The 20,495-nt window shown below is 41.0% G+C and overlaps 1 protein-coding gene across 7 annotated transcripts in view; it reads right to left on the minus strand.

Annotated features, from left to right (window-relative positions):
* The window catches only part of ST18 (ST18 C2H2C-type zinc finger transcription factor), a 258,776-nt gene that overhangs the window by 23,654 nt on the left and 214,627 nt on the right, over window positions 1-20,495 (minus strand). For all 7 annotated transcript variants that reach the window (XM_060610513.3, XM_078441753.2, XM_060610512.3 and 4 more), the window contains 4 exons: window positions 17,014-17,259; window positions 11,010-11,125; window positions 2,132-2,194; window positions 1,179-1,247 (listed from right to left, as the gene is read on the minus strand). In XM_060610513.3, the coding sequence (XP_060466496.1) occupies window positions 1,179-1,247; window positions 2,132-2,194; window positions 11,010-11,125; window positions 17,014-17,259 (494 nt within the window). The remainder of the gene's footprint in view (window positions 1-1,178; window positions 1,248-2,131; window positions 2,195-11,009; window positions 11,126-17,013; window positions 17,260-20,495) is intronic.

The raw sequence follows: 20,495 nt of genomic DNA on the forward strand, positions 1-20,495 counted from the left end.
TTCCCCAGTTTTATATCTGGTTAATATCACCTCTTATTTCATCAATTTGTCTTTTGTAATTTTTAGAGAAAGAATTTTAAACAAGTTAGAGAATGGAAAGACTAACAAAATAAAGAAAATAAAATCTCTACATTTTTACTTGTGATTTAGACATCAAATGTTTATTCTACTATTTATACAAATATTGTTTTATCACTAGACTTAGTAACACTCAGTTTTCTTAAAGTATTATTATTTGCAAATAAGTTTCATGAATTTTGTTTAATGCTATTCCTTATCTTTTCTAAAGTTATGCCCTATTATATTTTTAAATATAATGATGGATTATAACTTCTTATTATTCAGATGGATTATAACTTCTTATTATTCTATATATAATGTAGCAAGATGTGAAAATAAACAAATGAGAAGTTTGGAATAAAAGAAGAGAAAAGTAGGAAAAAATAAAATCATTAAGTGGGGCCCCTGGGTGGCTCAGTCAGTTAAGCGTCCGACTTCAGCTCAGGTCACGATCTCACGGTCCGTGAGTTCGAGCTCCGCGTCAGGCTCTGGGCTGATGGTTCAGAGCCTGGAGCCTGCTTCCAATTCTGTGTCTCCCTCTCTCTCTGCCCCTCCCCCGTTCATGCTCTGTCTCTCTCTGTCTCAAAAATAAATAAACGTTAAAAAAAAATTAAAAAAAATTTAAAAAAATAAAATCATTAAGTAAAAGATAATAAACATGTGACTTTGAGATCCTGTACACTAGGTTGAAATGAGCTAAAATTGTGCCTAGCTCCCAAAAGTGAAAGACAATCACATGATTCAAAATTCCCATAAGGCAAAATATTATGCCGTTTACTTAAAATTAGATGATGAAAAGGCTTTGCCACACCTTCATAGTTCTGATTTAGTGTATAAATTCTGAAATCAACAGAAAAAAGCATTACGTTTAACTATTACACGGTTACTTTAAAAAATACTATAATATATAAAAAAAAATCCCCCAAACGAGCAAATTAACTAAATCAAATTAGAGGGAGTTGGTTTTAGTCATTTGAACTTTTTGGTGAAAGAGTGCATTGGTCATACTTTCGTTAGGCGTGATTTCCTACTTGTTAGTACGGACCCCACGGGTCTTGAACGCGGGGAGTCCTGACTCAGAGGGTGCAGGGCAAGGAAGTCTTGGTTCCAATACTTACTTAAGCTCCTGGGAATTTGCAGCCATGAGGGATTTAAGAGTCTTATCTGCTAAAGGACATCCAGAAACACTAAAGAGGGATGAGAAAAACAAAAGCAAAACACACAACACTGACATGTACAAATCCCACTCAAATGGCATCTTGAGTCTGTGAATAAATGCTAAATTTACTGGGGACCGAACACTGGGAAAAATACAACCAGGTTTGAATCTGGCTTTGCCACCCTGACCAGTCTGGGCTTGTGGGCCCCTCAGTTATTTCCCACAGACTCTGGTTTGCTATCAAATGAAGGGCTTTAACCCAACGAGTCTCTCCCACTCTAGAACTCAGTGATACGATGATTACTGACTTGGAGTTCATTTCCACTGCACAACGAGCTGTGGTGGCTTAAAGGTTGAAACCAATGCCCAAAGGGAAAGCCAATCACATCAACGAAGAGGTAAGTGGAGACACTAAACCCAGCTTTTTTGCCTTGCTTCATCTAACACACTGACCTTTTAATTGCCCAGGGCGGAGGATGCCACATCTGACAAGGTGAATGGTCAACCCAAGTCACTCTACTGTCTTACCTTGGTTTCACTTGAGTCCTAAAGCTAGATAGAACCAAAGCCCTGACATGAACTCTAGCTTTTGGTTTATGATCTGCATAATAGGACCAGAAAAACATTTTTGACCAAAAATCATGATTTCTACACCATATAAATAAAAAGCCAGAAGATTTAACTTCCCTTTATTTCTAAAAAAAAAAACAAAAAAACAAAAAAAAAAACAAAACAAAACACAAAAAACAAAAAACAAAAAAACAAACAAAAAACAAAAAAACCCAAAATGCCCCCAACCGCAACGAACTCACTCTTCAATTCGGGATCCAGATACTGCCTTTCTAGAATGGGTGACAATAAGGATTTACAAAGTATTTACATTAGAATAAGATGTTGTAGGCTATCAGGTACCTGCGATGGGACGCATAGTTCCCTGTGACATGGCCACTTCCGTCACATCCTGGCGTTGGACAGCTGAGTCAAAAAATATATACATAAAGTCAAGCACTTTTCACAGATTCATTTGCTGTGTCTGTAGGTTATGACGTATCGTCTCTTTTCAAGATCGGTTAGCACAGTACAGGACACGCAGGGGCTAGCAAACTAAGGATTTATGTCCTACAGGAACCAGGAGACTAGCAAGAGAAGACTGGCCAGATCTGAAAGTATTCGTTTTCTTTTCTTTTTCTTTTTTTCTAAACTAGGGGAGTCTGGGTAGCTCAGTTGGTTGAGTGTCAGACCCTTAAAAAAAATTTTTTTTTTAACCTTGATCAATTCTTGATAGAAAGAGAGACAGAGCATGAGTGGGGGAGGGGCAGAGAGAGAGGGAGACACAGAGGGAGACATAGCGGGCTCCAGGCTCCGAGCTGTCAGCACAGAGCCTGACGAGGGGCTTGAACCATGAACTGTGAGATCATGACCTGAGCCCAAGTCAGACGCTTAACCGACTGAGCCACCCAGGTGCCCCTGAAGGTATTTGTTTTCAATATCACATTAGTTCTCTGACTCAAATCATGTAGGAAGGCGATGCGCAAATATATGCCCTCATGATGTTACGAGTCAACAACCAATGATGTCTGATTTCTTTGAAAATACAAATGTCATAAACCCGCGCTTTATGACGAGAATGGCTCTTGGGCATACTGGCACCAAGTACATACCAGATTTTAGAAAGGAATTTTTGTGAGTTTTTAAGGGAAGGGCATCAGAGTAACTTCATATACATTTTTAAAAACTGCCTGAAAAAGAAAATCTTTGAACACACTACCTATCTCTGGAAAGGTAAGCTGACATTTTAGATGGGAAAGTTGCTGACGATACAGAAGCAGATAAGAAACTTAGTTATTAAAGCTTGGGATCAGTTTCGTCTAAAGCTTAAAACCAACATAGACAATTGCTAATTAACAACCAAAGCAGTAGGCTCTCCAGGCTACCTGCCAAAGCCTTGAGTCGGTACTGGTGCACTCCATTTTATCTCAGAAGCTGGTCACATTCTGCACATCTTATGTGTTTTAAAAATAACGTAAGGGGATTTGTTTCTGTAGTTAATAGATTCCTTGGTTTCTCAGTCATTTATTTTCCTCTGATGCTGCTCAAAAGTCACTCATTTGGAGTAAGCAGATTGACCCCAGCCTACTCAGTGCTATTTGTGGCCATGTTAATCAGAGGAAAAATCAGTTACATCATTCAGGCTTCTGGTTTTCTCTGACACGCTGCCTAACGTGAAGGCTTACCCGTATGTGTAGAATACAGAGTTTACCTCTTTGAAGGGACATTTAGAGACAAATTGCCAACATCTAAGGCTTTTTGAAATACCACCTTTTAAGTTTCTTTTTGTTTGTGTTTTTCCCCTGTGAGCTACTTTCTAATCAATTTCAGGTAATCTAAAGAGACTGTAAGACTTAGAACATTTCCATCTCTCAGGGAGATGTTTGATTTTTAGGGCTTGATCTAAGCTGAATTGCCTAGCTCTTCCCCCATCACTTTCCCTAGATGGGTTCTCAGAAAGGAAAATGCAAAAGCTATAGATGTATGTAAACAAGAAAAGAAAAAAAAAAAAGAACAACGATCAACATTTGAGCTGAGTGATCTTGCAAGTGCCGTTCACCCACTAAAGGAAGAAACAATCTCTTTTGAACACTAAAGCAACTGGAATATTCAGAGCGTGAGAGATGTGTTTAATTGCCTGGGAATCCTTGCTTTAGAAATGCATGGCCACCTAGTGTGCAAAAACAGCATTGTATGCGCTTTATTATTTCATTTCATTTCTATTTTTAAATGACTCCTGTTAATACTGCCAGGAGAGGCAAGGAAGTGCCAGTGATTTTTAAATCAATCAGCTAAAACTATTTAGGAGGTAAAATAATAAAGCTAATTAATTAATTTAATTAGCTGCTAATTACTTTGTTTAAGTTTGGTGGTATAAAGAGGTCGAAGAATAAAGAAAGGATTGGAGATGTCGGTGTTGTGGGAAAAGCTTTTGTTTCAGATTCTGATAGCTGGCTTAAATTACAAATCTTCAGGGGCGCCCGGGCAGCTCAGTCGGTTAAGCGTCCGACTTCAGCTCAGGTCATGATCTCGCGGTTTGTGGGTTCGAGCCCCGCGTTGGGCTCTGTGCTGACAGCTCGGAGCCTGGAGCCTGCTTCGGATTCTGTGTCTCCCTCTCTCTCTGCTCCTCCCCCGCTTGTGCTCTGTCTCTCAAAAATAAATAAACATTAAAAAAATGAAAAACAAAAACAAAACAAAACAAAAACAAGTCTGCAATGAAAAATCTTACCCAATCACATGGCCCTAACTAGTTGGGCAAAATCTTCTGGGAAGGTTTGCAAATGGAAGTATTAACCTTGGAGAAAGGAAACACGCTAGTTCCTTTAGTGAGTGGCCTCAAATTCTAAGACAGTTTATTCTAATCAACATTAAAAAATTCTATTTTGAGGGGCACCCGGGTGGCTCAGTTGGTTAAATATCCAACCCTTGATTTAGATTCAGGTCCTGACCTCTCAGTCGTGAGATAGAGCCCCTCTCAGGTTCCAAGCCCAGCGGGAGTCTGCTCGGATTTCGCTCCCTCTCTTTCTGCCCCTCCGCCACTCTCTTTCTCCCTCTCTTTCAAAAATAAACAAACATTAAAAACAATCCTATTTTGGGGCACATGGATGGCTCAGTCAGTTAAGCCTCTGACTCTTGGTTTCGGCTCAGATAACGATCTCACAGTTAGTGAGTTCGAGCCCCTCATCAGGCTCTGTGCTGACTGTGTGGAGCCTGTTTGGGATTCTCTCTCTCTCTCCACGCCCCCCCGCCCCCCCCCGTTCTTCCCCCACTTGTGCTCACTCTCTCTCTCTCAAAATAAACAAAAAAACTTTAAAAAATCTTGTTCTGCAAACAGTTTCCGGTAAGTAATTAAGGTACATTTATCTGTTAGAAACACAAAGCAAAACATAATTTTTAAAAAGGATGAAACTATAGAGTAGTCAGACTTTAACAAAACCAGTGAACTACACTGCAGTTACATGAAGATCAGCGGTACCTCATGTGGAAGATGCGGAAAGAGCCACGAGGTCTCTACAGAGTTAATTTCCCAGGAATTCAAGACTGTATTCCCAAAACTGTTCCCAATGTTTTCAGAGCCTTCCTCTTTCCTGTTTGCTTTGTCCCAGCAAGAAGTGCCCACTACAGGGGCGCCTGGGTGGCTCAGTCAGTTGAGCCTCCAACTTGGGCTCAGGTCATGATCTCGCGGTCTGTGGGTTCGAGCCCCACGTCGGGCTCTGTGCTGACAGCTCAGAGCCTGGAGCCTGCTTCGGATTCTGTGTCTCCCTCTCTCTCTGTTCCTCCCCCACTTGTGCTCTGTCTCTCTCAAAATAAACTTTAAACAACAATTAAGAAAAATAAGAATAAGTAGTGAATCCGACGTCTGAGAAAGGGCACACGGTCCAGTGTGAAGGGAACTCAGCCAGTTCCTCACCGACACCACACGTACTGTGGAACTTCCCACCAACTGTCTTCAGAAACTGGATTTCAAGGGGCGCCTGGGTGGCTCAGTCGCTTAAGCGTCCGACTTCAGCCCAGGTCATGATCTCACGGTTCGTGAGTTCGAGCCCCGCATGGGGCTCCGTGCTGATGGCTCAGAGCCTGGAGCCTGCTTTGGATTCTGTGTCTCTCTCTCTCTGCCCCTCCCCTGCTCTGTGTCTGTCTGTCTCTCTCTCTCTCTTTCAAAAATAAACATTAAAAAAATTAAAAAAAAAAACAAGAAGTGCCCATCACAAAATAATCTCACTTCATTTTTCTGTTCAAAATGACAATGCAGGTTAATTATCAATCTTTCACACTACATTTAGTTTGGAATGACTCTTACGTTTTGCAAATATTGACCTTTAAAGGATGAAAATTTGCCATTTTTGAAGGGATTTAAAATAAGATGCAGACACAAAATCCATACGAAGTTTTCTCCCGCGAGGGAGAAAGTATATGGCTGACCCCAGGTCACCTCTGGGAAGAAGCAGTGTTCGGTGAAATTGAACCTTTAGTGTGTTTGGTACTACACCCATCACACTGTTCCAGCCACCAGGCTCCAGGTGAACATTAAATTCTTTATGAAATCCATAAAGAATGTAATCTAAGATTACTTAAATATCAGTCACAGGTCAACCCAATAAACCAATGTTGCCCTAGGAATAATTTCATCGAACACTTCCTATGTGCAAGGTTTGCAACAGCATTTAAGATGTGTTCCCTGCTCCCGATTCATGTTCGTGCAGCTGGGAAAGAAGAGGCAGCATGGTAAATATTATTTACCAATGGCGTGGATGTAGGAGAACACGAAATCAATGAAAGAAGAACTCCCCAGCCCCCCTGCCCTCCTGCCCCCCTGGTCTAGTGGGGGAGGCAGACAACAAAGAATACAGGCGAGCAAGATGTATGAGTGTGTTAAATACTGAGGGACCACAGGAGATCTGGGAAAGAGGATGGGAGCATGAGGGCTGGGGGTGGGGGGCGGCTACAGTAGCCAGGAAGACCCATCAGGGCAGTGACATCTGAGAGAAGAGTCGAGGGGGATGCCTGCAGAAGTCCGTGGTGTGGCGGATGGAATGGCAATAGTGAGGCCGTGAAGCCTTAGGGGAAAAGCAGAAGGGGTGGCTGGTGGAGAGGGAGGGGCAGAGTCCTACCTGGAGGGGACAGCTCATTGCCACGGGCCCTTGGAAGTGGAGGTGACATAGCCCTGGGAGTCCTTGGAGTAGAGATGGTTCCAACATCATCCTACATCCAAAGGACTGAGTGTAGACAGAGGAGAGAAGAGGTTCCAGGACTGAGCTCTGAGACATTGTGCCTTTGGAAGGCTGTCCAGGAGTCTAAGAAGGGGTCCTAGGTGAGGTGGGAAACTGTCCTGAGGTGTGGTTCCCTGGAAGGTGCTGGAGACAGAGCAGGATGTGATCAGCTCTGCTGAATCCTGCAGCCCCGGCAAGTAGGGTCAAGGGGACCAAGAACTCACACCAGATGGGTCCCCTGGAGAACTTGGGGACGCTTTGGGCGGAACGGTGAAGGCACAAGCCTGTCTGAGAGAAATTCAGGGGAGAAACTGAGTCACGCAGTAGAGGCAGCTTTCTTGAAGAGACGGGGGCTGAGCTGAAAAGCAGGTCAGGAGAGGGCTTTTAAGTTTTCTTACTAGAAAAATTTAAACATACTTTTATGCTGAGGGATTCAGAAGAGAAGGAACAGATGCTGGTGCCTAAGCGGAAGGGTTACTTTTTGCTAGAAAGTCTCATTGATCGGCAGCTTTAAATATATTTGTGTAAGAATGCGCTTTAATATTTCACCACGTACAGAGAGAATATTTTCTTGCATTTCGCTCCCTCACTCACGTTAAACACAACCCAGCCAGGACTATCCCACCTGCTGGGGATGTAAATGTAGAAAACCAGCGGCTCCTGCCTTGTCTTTGCCTGAAACCCCCTTCGCCTCTCCCCTTCCTCACTTACCGTCTATCCTGGTATCTCTACCCTGCCCGACAACTCGACAACTCGGGAGAAGGAACTTAGCGGCGCCTTCGGTCTGACAGGCCCAGGTCAACTCATGTCCGTAAGGAATTTGTGTGAATCGCGCCCTCAATTCTGACGACACACGGTCGCCCGTCTCCAAGGCTGGCCGAATGAGGCTGTGAGAGCCGGGCGAGGTCCACAATCTTAGTTTTTGTCACTGCACTGATGCGGCGGCTGTCCCTGTGCCGTCCCTGCTCACAAACTTCTCTGAATTTCTCCACCTCGTGCTCCCTTCTCTGCCTCCGTGACTTTGTAAGACCCATTTTCCCAAGGTTTGTTCAGCATTTTCTTAACCTCTTTGCACTTAGGGTGCAAGCCAATAACACCCAATGCCCAGTTTGGCATTTTGTTAGCTTTTTGCTCCCATGGCAATCATTCGCCACGGTCACCCTCCCGAACCTCTCAACGGCCTCATTTCTGCATTCTCTGTGGGCTTCTGTTTTCACACTGCTCAGGTGTGTTCCTCAAGTTCTGTAATGAGCACTCTGTCCCTTTCTTTCTAGACTTTCTCTAGCATCATCTCCCAGGGGCCACTGCCTCATGATCTCACGTCTGAATCTCTACATCGGTGTCTTAGGTGACCTTCCTGACACAGTCCCCGAGGGCCTCCAGCCTCACGATAATTCTGCGCACTGTTCCCCCTGAGGTATACACCCTTAGCTCACTTCTCTGTCTAAAGCCCACGGCTTGCTAGTGCAAACCTGCAGCCAGGCCCTCTCCTCCGCTGCTTGGCTCCATTCTCACTCTCGCTCCAGGTCCAGCTGGCCCTCAGGGCTCAGCTCAGGGCCTCTGCCCGCCCCCGAAGCTGGTCCCGGCTCCCAGCCTCTACCGCAGTCTTAGCTGGTGCTTACTGCCGTCGGGCGCCCTGGTCTTTAAACTCTTCTGAGTCACAGAACCCTTTTCTCAAAGGGGTGATGGAAACCGTTACCTCCCCTACCCAAGAAATCATTTACATGAAATGCCGTCGGGTTCACACACTCCCTGAAGCACTGTCTTGGATCTCCTGGGGTCAGTAGGGTCAGATTAAGAACCTCTGACCAAAACATGAACATTTCTTCAACTCATTCAACCAACCCAGAAGCAACATTCTCTATCCCTACACCCCGTTCGTTCCCTTGGAGGCACTTTCTGGAAGGGCAGAGTTTGTCTGCTCCTATATTCCCAGCATCTATATGTGCCTACTAACACAGGGTAGGCATGCGAAAAATTGTTACTGAAGGGGCGCCTGGGTGGCTCAGTCAGTTAAGCGTCCGACTTCAGCTCAGGTCACGATCTCACCGCTCGTGAGTTCGAGCCCCGTGTCGGGCTCTGTGCCGACAGCTCGGAGCCTGGAGCCTGCTTCGGATTCTGTGTCTCCCTCTCTCTCTGCCCCTTCCCCGCTCATGCTCTGTCTCTCTCTGTCAAAAATAAACATTAAAAAAAATTTTTTTAATTATTACTGAATAAATTAACAATTGTTCCACTGCCATAGAGAGAATAGCTAGACCCAAATAGTCCTAAAAAGATGTGACTTCTTAAGAATGGATTCTGGATCTGGGGCACCCGGGGGGCTCAAGTGGTTAATCATCCAACTCTTGATTTGGCTCAGGTCATGATCTCGTAGTTTGTGGGATTGAGCTCCGTGTCGGGCTCCACGCTAACAGTGCAGAGGCTGCTTGGGATTCTCTATCTCCCTCTCTCTCTGCCTTTCCCTTGCTTGTGCTCTCTCTCTCCGAATAAATAAATAAACTTAAAAATAATAAAAATAATAGAAAATAAAGAAGAATGGATTCTGGATCTTTCACTCCATCATCACCACTGACTATAGAGCATCACTACACTCATCACGGTGAAAATGGTAATTGATTTCTAACAGAATCCCCAAATTAAATGTAAAAATTCCTCTTCAAAAAGAAAAAGCTGGACTCTGCTTTGTTTTTGTTTTGTTTTGTTTTTAATTTTAGAGACAGCATAAGCAGGGCAAAGGGACAGAAGGAGAGACAGAGACAGACAATCTTTTTTTTTTTTTTTTTTTTTTTTTTTTCAACGTTTTTTATTTATTTTTGGGACAGAGAGAGACACAGCATGAACGGGGGAGGGGCAGAGAGAGAGGGAGACACAGAATCGGAAACAGGCTCCAGGCTCCGGGCCATCAGCCCAGAGCCTGACGCGGGGCTCGAACTCACGGACCGCGAGATCGTGACCTGGCTGAAGTCGGACGCTTAACCGACTGCGCCACCCAGGCGCCCCTGGAGACAGACAATCTTAAGCAGGCTCCACACTCAGCATGAAACGTGACTTAGGGCTTGATCCCATGATCCTGGAATCATGACCTGAGCCAAAATCGAGAGTCAACCGACTAAGCCACCCAGGCACCCCGGTCTCTGCCTCCCAGGAAAATCTGTGAGTCTGCGAAGGAGGTTAGACCGACGGGTAGTAAGTTTTTCATATCATCTGTGTGATAACAGTACTGTTAATTATGTTATGGAAAGGAACATTAATTTACTGACAGGTACTTAATATTTATTGTAAAATCAAAAAGAAAATGGCTGCTGCCTGTATTTCAAACACAGGTGTAATATTTTAAAATTTTCAATGTAATAATTGTTTAAATTCTCATTAAATGTGATTAATTTATCAAAAAAAATTTCAATAGGAACATGAATTAATGTACTTCCCCATTAAAAAAATATTTATGCCTTTAGTGGACAAAATGCAATAATCTTACATAGAATACTGTGAGCTAGTCTATGCCGCAGGTAGTAATAATGATCACAAAATGAGAACATTCTACCCGCTAGGCATTTTATATATTCTTATAGATTATTTCATTAGATTTTCACAATTTCATGAGATGACTATTGATATCCCTGTTTTACATTTAAGAAACTGGAGGTTCAAATGAGTTAAAAAACTTTGTCTACGGCCATGAGACTAGCAACTGGTACTACAAAGACACAATAGAACAAAGCACAACGAAAGATTTTGATGAGCCAAACAGAACAAAAAATGTAAACATTTCTAATTGTTTTACATTGGTTTTGTGTTTTTAAATCATTTCTTAGCATGAAGTCTCGTCACGTACACTTTGATTTTTGTAATTCTCTTAGTTCTAAGCAGAAATTTCGGTACATATCGAACACTTAACTATCGACTGGTTGAAATTGTCCTAAAACATTCCGAAAATCAGCTATACAAATCAGGATGTGATTCCTCAAAATTATGAACTTGAGTCTCCTAGTTCTAGAATTTCGCAGAATATGCCGTTGAAGATGACTTACGTAATGAGCTCTTTTTTGAGGTCTCTCGCGTGGAGCTTGGGTTTAGGACTTGGTATGGAGGCCTCTCCAGGAAACTTTTTTTCCTCTAAATTTTCTAGAGAGCTCGCAGGGTCTTTCTGGAAAAAATAAATTAAAAAAAAATACAGAAGCACAGAAGGCATTAGGGAACCTGAAAAGACAACTGTATATGGAGTCATTAGGGTAGAATTTGAGTTTTAGCTTAATGACTTAGCTGAAGTTCCTCATTGGATTTGTACTCAAAATTAATGAGCTAATAAAGTATAATGATATCCTGATTAGGATGGACCTCTATCCTTGGTGAAGAAAAGAAAATTATAATTCATGAGGACATTTTGGCAAATATAACTACAGAGGCATTTCTTGAGCTATATAGTGAATATGTTTCTGATTTTATTGCATAATGAATGTTTCCTGGAGAATGTAGAAATAGTTCTTTACGTACACAGCAGTCATTGGTAAAACAAAAGAAATATTGCAAAAGTGAACCACAAATTTTTAAATGAAAAAGAATAAGTAAATTTAGGTTAACAAAATGTTCTTTCTGATATACAAAAAGTTAACATTTAAATTGTTTAAAGATGTAATAACTGGTCCACAATATGTAGGCATTTGGTTTGATCTTTCTGGATAATTGCTTTTATTCTCACATCATTTCCTATTTTCTTAAGTTACCTCTTTTGCTTAGTATCTTGTAATGCTTTTACTCATTGGATGGAATTTCTTGCTGGCTTACCCCTCATTTTTGTGGCCTTCTTTTAAGCTTAAAACTGATCTTGATTTCATAAGGAAGATTTATTAATCCTTTCAAATAATTTATAGACCGTCTGATATATTATCTTACAGAAAACTAATGATGGTTTTCCTCAATTACATAATTAGCTTACATTCATCCTTAAGCTTATATCCAGTAAATATAATGCTTCCTGGATTTAATATTAAAATCAGATTAACTAATGTGGAAAACTATTCTAATTCTCAAAAGTACTGACCTGTTGAAAATGAGAAAACTATTCTGAATTATTCACGGTAAATCTCATTTAAGTCAAATGGATATAAAAATGTGATGGCAAAATATAATATATATAATAAAACGTATATAATATATTTTAATAATTCTGAGTCTACACTCAAAATCAGTGGGAAAACAAAATCCCTGGGTTTTTTCCCAACCAAGGAAAAATTCAAACCTTGAGCTCAGTCATAAAGGCACGTGTAATCATCTTCATTAATTACTTGGATAACAATTCGGCTGTTTTCCACAAAACCACACAGTGGTAAATACATTGGTAAACCATCTCAAGTTACACCATCCACAGACCAAATTAATAAAACCTGGTTTGGTCCAACTTCTTTCTGTATATTCTTTATAGTGCTAAGTATTCCATTTTATTTAATGGATATATGTTTGAAAATAGTAGGAGATCATAATGCACCGTTTAAAAATAAAGAGAAATGGGTGCCTGGTAGTAGCTGCCTTGTAAGATACAAAAAGAAATGCCACTTTGACGCTCCTTCCATGGAATCTACAGCAAAATAGACGGATGGTGCTTATCTTTTTCAAGCTTTACAGTGTAAATGCCTAACATGAAACAACTCCTAATTATAAGACCTTAAACCTGACAATACCACCATTTGGGGCTATCTGGAGTCCACCCGGGAGTGTTTTCTGCTATAATTTATAAATGTCTTGGCTTTTTGAAAGTAGACACAAATGCTGAATCCAATATTGTCTCAGTGTGAAACAGCCTTTGTTTTTCTGTTTAGGTGCTGAATTTTTTTTAAAAATAGCATAAAATGAAAAAGAGCCTTTTATTATTTTCTTCATGATAAAATTAAGAACAAAGTATTCCTAAAGGCGTGTACATTTATAGATGAACATAAAAACATATAAAGTTTATAAGCTATTGTTGAACTGCGGAATCTATACATTATGAGAGGCAAGAGAATAAGGGATTTTGAAAGAAATGATCACTTATGAAAATTTATGCTATTATTGTGACTAAAATGTATATAAACATAACGCTTGCAGAATGTATGGCATTCAATTTGGAATAGGAACATGTGGTAACGTTTTAATAGGATAATTTTATTGGATATGACCTTTTAAATATTTCGCAGCTCCTTAGAAAAACTATGGACTCTTATGCACGCAATTACATTATGAAATAACTGTCTTTTTCCCTTTTCTTCACTCAGCATCCTACCCCTAGAAACCTACAGAGAGCATATACACAGACGACCATCACTGAAAGAATTCCTAATTTTGTTGCACAAGCATTTTATACTAGAAAAAATTTTAAACAGCACCCAGTAAAAAATAAGTCAATATCATTTGGAAGAATTTTTTTCAAAATTTCAACTATAATTTTAAAAATAATAATTTTATCCTCTGGACATGTAAGAGAGAATGTGGTATATATGCATTGCATTTAGAAAGTATACGGGTGCAATGAAATTCCTTTAATGTACAGATGGAAGTTTATATTGATTTCAGTAAAGGCCAGAACATAATGGTAACATGAATAACAGATAATAGCATCTGGCACTTTTAACATTTTAAGCCCTGAAATCTTTGGAGAACTGACAGTTGAATGCAACTGACAGCCCTAGTTATTTCTCCGCACTTTCCTTTCGAGATATTTTGAGTTTTTTCCAGATTCAGGATTTTTTTTTTTGCAGGGGGCATCTGGACAGGCTATTTCACTGAGAGAGACAGACAATATTTTCTGAAAATTACCACCAAAATTAAGCAACTGTTGTGCATATGAACTAGATAACAATGAATTAGAAATAATCGCTCTGTTTCTGGTTGTGTGTGCGTGTACGTGTGTGAGTGTCCTGTGTGGCAGGGCGCGGGGAGGCGGTGGAGGTGGGAACGGGCAGGACGGGGGTGTCAGAGCGGAACCGACCACCCTTCACAGCTTATGTATGGCCTGGGCGGAGCACAGCATCCCATTGGGCTCACTGGAAAAGTGTGGTCATGTCCTGTAGATCAGGGTCAAGGGGGGCTTGGTCCACTGTTGCCTTGGCCACACCTCGCCAAGTACCGTTTCTTCATTGTTCTCTTCTTCCCTTTCCTTTCTAATTTCTCAATATTTCCCGGCTGTCACCATTACTTGATGTGGTTTTTAATCTTTTCCTTCTCTTTATTTTCACCCTTCTCCTCTTTCTTCATTTTAGGAAATCCTAGGCCCATTTCTTAATTTCTGTATGACCACGGACCAACAACTTTACCTCCTCGAGTCTCAATTTTCTCCTCCAAAAACTCTGACCATAATCCTGCTTTTCAGGATTGTTAGGGTGATAAGACACTGTGTCTAAAGATCCCTTATCTTTATCCTTACGGTGTCCCTCTGCTACTTCCGCAACGAGGACAATGAATACAATCTATTTTTTCAAAATAGTAACTATCAAGTATCACAGTTTTCATTTACAAGATTCAGAACAGGGAGAAAAACATTGTCTATTTGTAGATTACCTTGGTGCAGAAGGAGGCACAAAGAACGAGGGCTGAGAAATTGTCTTAGGGAGTCACAGTGCTTTAGAAACACTTGTGTGTGTGTGTGTGTGTGTGTGTGTGTGTCCCCATCAGGTATAGTTTCCCCAAGCAATGAATTGCTCATGGTCAAATAACTGTGACAATAAATATTAAGCTTAAAAAATGTTGTCAACTCAAACCCAGGGCAAGCACTTTGACCTCGAGAACTCACTTAGCATCTTCAATGTCCTCTTTTGTTATTCTTAGTGACACTGAATTTCCACACAGCTTCTGGATTCCAGATTTCAGAATGCTTAGGTTGTAAACAGTAGCAGTAAAAGTCTCTACTGTCAGACCTGAACTAAGTTAGCCTTTCTGAAAAGAGCAGAAATCTAATCTAAACAAATCCGTTTTCTCCACGATTTTGCTGGGAAACAAAACACTGTCACAGATATATAAGCATTAGATAAGAACATACTCTAGTTGAATCTCCAGGGTGAATCCAGATTGTTTTTTGGAATTACGTAGATAAATGAGATTGGAAATAAAGATAAAATATTTATTATGAGACCTCATTTTCTGGCTGATAAGACATATAGCCAAGGAGGATTCCTCAGGCACTTACTAGACCCCCAAATGGGAGGTGTGTCTCAGAATGTGAATGCAATACTGTTGCTGATGCCAAAAATTATAACCAAGATCAAACAATACAAGAGACCCTAAAGGAAAACAAGAACCCACTTGACATAAATTTTCTTCATTACTACTCAAGACTGAATCAGTATGTCTGACACTGGAGGGAAGATTTCTGGTGACTGTTGACCATGGTCCATTTATAGCACAGTCACAAGGGTGGGGACAGAAAGTCTACATCCCACCCTGCACATGACATGGAGATACTCCCAAACAAGGTGGGTGTTGTCCTCATGGGATCAATCCAAGAATACGGCACAGTTATGCTTACTTTGTAAATATCATACTTCATGTGACATAAGACTTTTTACCAAACCCTCAACAATAGATCTTCTGACTAGGATTCGGCTTCCTTTTGGTGGTGTAGAGTGGGATGAGCCGTGGTCTTCTCAGCTCTTGGACTAGCTGGTGATTGAGCAGTTTGGGAGGGTAGGCCCGTTCTCTACAGCTGGCTACTACAGAGGGGGACTGAATCAACAATCTTGAAAGGAAAGAAAGAAGGAAGAAGGGAGGGAAGAGGGAAGGAAGGGATGAAGGAAGGAAAGAGGGAAGGAACAAAGGGAGGAAAGAAGGAAAGAAAAAAGGAAGAAGGGAGGGAGGAAGGAAGAAGGGAGGGAGGAAGGAAGAAGGGAGGGAGGAAAGAAGGAAGGGATAAATGAAGGAAAGAAAGAAGGAAGAAGGAAGGGAGGGAAGAAAGAAGGAAGGAAAGAAAAAAGGAAGAAGGGAGGGGGGAAGGAAGGGATAAAGGAAGAAAAGAAAGAAGGAAGGAGGGAGGGAGGAAGAAAGAAAGAAGGATGAAGGGAGGGAAGAAGGAAGAAAGGAAGGAGAATTGCAGAAACAACCCAATCTTGTGATCACTATGTCACATTTATGCTTCTTTATGTCAACTTAAGGTCTCCGATGTTAAAAATCAAATTAGTATTTCCCCCAAAAGTTTCTGAACTTCAAAAAGCTCAAAAAGGTGATGGACACGTCCAAAGGCAGTAGCTATTTTAGTTCTTTGAACGTATCAACCAGCAAGTATCAACAAGTTTCCTGACAGCAAAGCAAAATGAACCACTCCTGTAACAGGGTCCCATTTGTAATGATATAGTCTAAACAGTGGAGGTTTCTGGCCATGAATTCTTTTGAATGACTCTAAGTCAGGACTAATCAGACTAAGCCAGGTGGCTCAAACTATGGAGATGAAGGCTTGATGAATCCGGCACAGTGACAACATCTGGCTTTCACCGGTGAAACCACTCCAAAGAGAACCAAATACACAGATGCATCTCCTTGACTTTGGGATTGATACAATCTAGACGCCCAGCGTTCATGATCCACATACCTGGGCCAATGGCTCTATATGTAAATATCCTAATAGTTCCTTCATGAAACCAAGGGAATGAATCTGACACTTATCCCTGGTTCTTACTTATCCCTGATTTGACTTCATCTTCTACCCTCTGGTTCAGAAAGAACGAGTACGTTGGCATTTCAGTGCTGGGTTATATATGGCACCTTACAGGCCTCTGTATTCTGAAGGGATGAATAATATAATCTCTCATTCAGTGCACACAATTGCAGCCCAAATGGGGATACAGTGTACCATGGCGACGTCATTTTAGGTAAGTGACAGGAAAAGTTGGATACATTTCTCAATTTCTGATGAAATTTTAAGATCACCACTTTACCAAAGTCTGAAACAAGGTACAGAATTATGTATTGTCTACACAGGAATACGAAAAATAATTCAGGAGGAAAAAGAAAGCTAAGAATACTGTCCAATCATGCTGCGTCTTAAACTTAGTGATTGACATATTGAAACAATACCTCTTTCTCCTCCTCTGTCTTCCCGTGAGTTTTGCTATAGTTGATAGGAGTGTCCCAGCCCTCTTGATCACAGAGAGCCTGATAGAAGGCTGCATTGACCAAAATGCTGCTTGTTTTGAATGGGGAAGAGGAAGGAGTTGGAATAGAAGTGTTAGAGGAAGTTAGGGGTGCAGCTTTGTCCAGGATTCGATTTTTTTTCAGGCTTAAGTCCAATGTGCCATTTTCATCCACTTCTATCTCGGCTCCCTGGTATACAATAGGAAACAGAAAAACATTTAAGCAGTTTGCAGTTACAGCTAGCCATGTGGGGCTTTTAAGGGATCATTTTAAATGCAAGCTTTTATGTAAGTATATCTGATTTAAAATCTAGCTTTCTGATTTGCTTTGGTTAATGTTCAATTCTTAGGCAGACTTTTAAGAGCAGTGCCATTAGCGAGCTTCGTGTTTCTGGGTTTAAACAAAGTAGAGCCTAATATAAATAAGATGTTCCAAACGCTAAATGTATTGGCTAACCCTGTTTTATGTATTTTTTTGAAGTTTAGCTTTAAATCTCCTTTCCTGGCTTGCAGAATTATCACTCTCAATTCATCATTTATAGCATTAACACTTGAGTTTATAAAAAGGCACAGCACTCCTTCCCAGATCGCCCCCCCATCACAGTATTAACCTAACACAAATAAATGCAAAAATAACCAGCTGCAAGAGAATTTTTATTGAAATATTAGATTCATAGGAACGTGACCTTTTACCCTGGGTGACTTAAACCAGAAAAGCTTTGTTACGTTGTGGGGGCGGGGATGGGAGGCCAGATAGGGCAAACGGTTGTTGACTGGGGGGGGGAAGGGGGGGCGGTAGGTAGCAGTTGCCATCGGGACTGCTTGGGAGTAAATCATACAGTGAAACTGCACAATAAAGATGATTATTTTCCAGATACTTAGTATGAAACTAAAACTCACGATACCTCACAGCCTTTCTCCTTGGGATACCTCTGGCTATGTTTTCGTTGTTGTTGTTTTTAAGGGTCAAGGCCCAACGACTGCTCAGGGGCTCCGGATCGTCCAAATGATGCATTCCTAAGGACGGCCTCTGTGCTCTCGTCAACTGTGGTCACTGCCATCCAGTAACTCAGAATGCGGGACAGCGTGCTGGGCTCTTTCCTAACTGGGCCAGATAAATACCTCTCGGGTATTTTCACTATCATCTACCAATTCACAATTCAATCTTGGACAATGTCTCCGCTTTTTTTTTTCCTTTTGGCTGGCAAAGCAGGAGGTCTCTTTGAATACGTTAGCAAGATCCCCAACACATATGGTAGCCAGTTACTTCCCGGGGGATTTATTTTAACTCCCCATTTACACTCTGCCTCCCCCGCCCCCCAACAGTTGCCACTGAAGGGTGGGCCAAGGTAGCCGCCTCCAAAGGCTCCCTGCTTGCACCTGACCAGAAAATAAAACCCCTCTTCTGTTCGCTTGTTTCACCTGCAAAGTTCCTATTTTCAACCTCTCAGCCCATGAGGTAGAAATGCTTTATTAAATTTGCGGGAGGTAAATATACTTCTAATATGTTTGTGCTAAGATGCTTTGGCTGTATCTTTCTGTCCTTTTTAGTAAATAGTTTAATCTCCTGTGATAGTTTTAAGCCCTGAATTTGACAGTGCAGCTTATCCAGGATAATAACTTAGTAACCACAACATCTTATGCCATCTGTATAATATCAAATACGTTTTTATACCAGCATTAATAAACCTTAGTTACAAAAATCCAAGATATTAACCATATCCGTGCCACGTGCTTTCTCCGGGATCTAACAATGTATTCTGCCGTGAGCCCATCAAAATAATTCTTGGCATCATAGCTGATATGTAACTATAGCAATGAAACGGAGCTATAGTAATCAAGTTTAATGGCCAATGTGAAGTAAAATGCTAAATATTGTAGTTGCTGACATTTTTCATTAAAAAAATAAAAAACTTGGGTTAAGACTGCACAACCAACATTCACATAAAATTCCAGACCTCTGTGACAGATGGCTTAGGAAAAAGAAGCCATGTGACTGGGCTGCAGAGTTTTATAGTGCAAAACCCATAAATAGTGCAGATTCGATCTCCCTGAAAAAAATATCAACTATTCCAAGACAACACTGATATATATATTTTAGTTTTTACAGAAGAAAATCCAAATAGTAAATAAAAAATTAGAGATTCTCAGAGTTGTTATGATTCCACATCTTGAGTAATAATGAGCTGATTGGGGGGAAAAATCACTCCTAATGTTTAAAAGAGGCACTCTTGTACATCCCGCGCCCCAGCCGGCTGCTCTGAGCACCTGACTTGACAGGGAGAAAGCACGTTTGGGTAGCAGGGTACAGATGGGCTTTAAGTGAGCGCACAGATGCATTCAACAATTACACACAGTACCAGAGAAGGGTCCCTTTCTGCCCATAGATGGGTGGATCACACGTTTACTGCATGGATTTTTATTCACAGCCGTATCAACAGACATCACTTCTGTCTGTGCCTGAACCTCCAAAAGGAAGCGCAAAAAGGAGGGGGTGGTGGGCGAGGCCGCGATGTGGACCCCCACCGCCACCTTCTCATATTCTGATTTCTCAAAGTGCCATTCCAGACCCTTAGTTTGATCATATCAATTTAAATGTAAAGGTTTTTTTGAGGGTAGGTCTAATACTATCCATGCACTCTCCAACTTAGGAGCGACACCAAGGACCATCACTTTCGGCCACGTTTGAGGTACAGGTGCCACGTAGGATGTATTTATTAATTACAATATTGAGAATCCATATTTGGGAAAAGAAGATTGAAAAAATACCGTTCCTGCCTTCCAGAAGGGTGTGTTATGCATAGAGGAGATTGTCAGGAAAGGTAATTTAATAAATATAAGTTATTATTCAACTGAAAGTTGAAATAATTATTCGTTAAAATCCTTATTGGTATTATAAAATAAGAGGTGATTCGGATGTCCACCAACAGCGAAATGATTAATGAAATTATGCTACATCTATTTAATGGCACATTATGCAACCAGTAAAATGATATTGATGAGGCTTCTGTTGCAATCAGGAAAAGATGTCTATCACGGAAAGCAGGAAACAACCCCGAATCCCTATTATGCTTACAACCAGGGGGAAAGGGTAGACATTTGTTTTCTGAAGAACAAAAGGGAAAACACAGAAATTACTGTGCTTGGATTTAGAAGGTAGTCTTAAAGCAAGCCTCCAATATTATCCAGGCAAATGGCAGTGTTATATTGTTTTAATAATGAAAAAGGATACATTCAAAGATGGCGATGAAGTAAAAGCAAAAAGAGAGCTTTATCTTAAGTGTTCTGACTGTGAAAATTATTAACTCTCAAAACACAGATATAACAAGACAGCATTGTTTTCCTTATTCGACAAGGTTTCCATGAACACAGGATAGGCCGTCTTTCCCTTTTTGACTTGGCTAACAGGAGTGCAGACATTAAGCG

The sequence above is a fragment of the Panthera onca genome, chromosome F2, assembly GCF_046562875.1.
Source record: "Panthera onca isolate mPanOnc1 chromosome F2, mPanOnc1 haplotype 2, whole genome shotgun sequence".
Lineage (NCBI taxonomy): Eukaryota > Metazoa > Chordata > Mammalia > Carnivora > Felidae > Panthera > Panthera onca.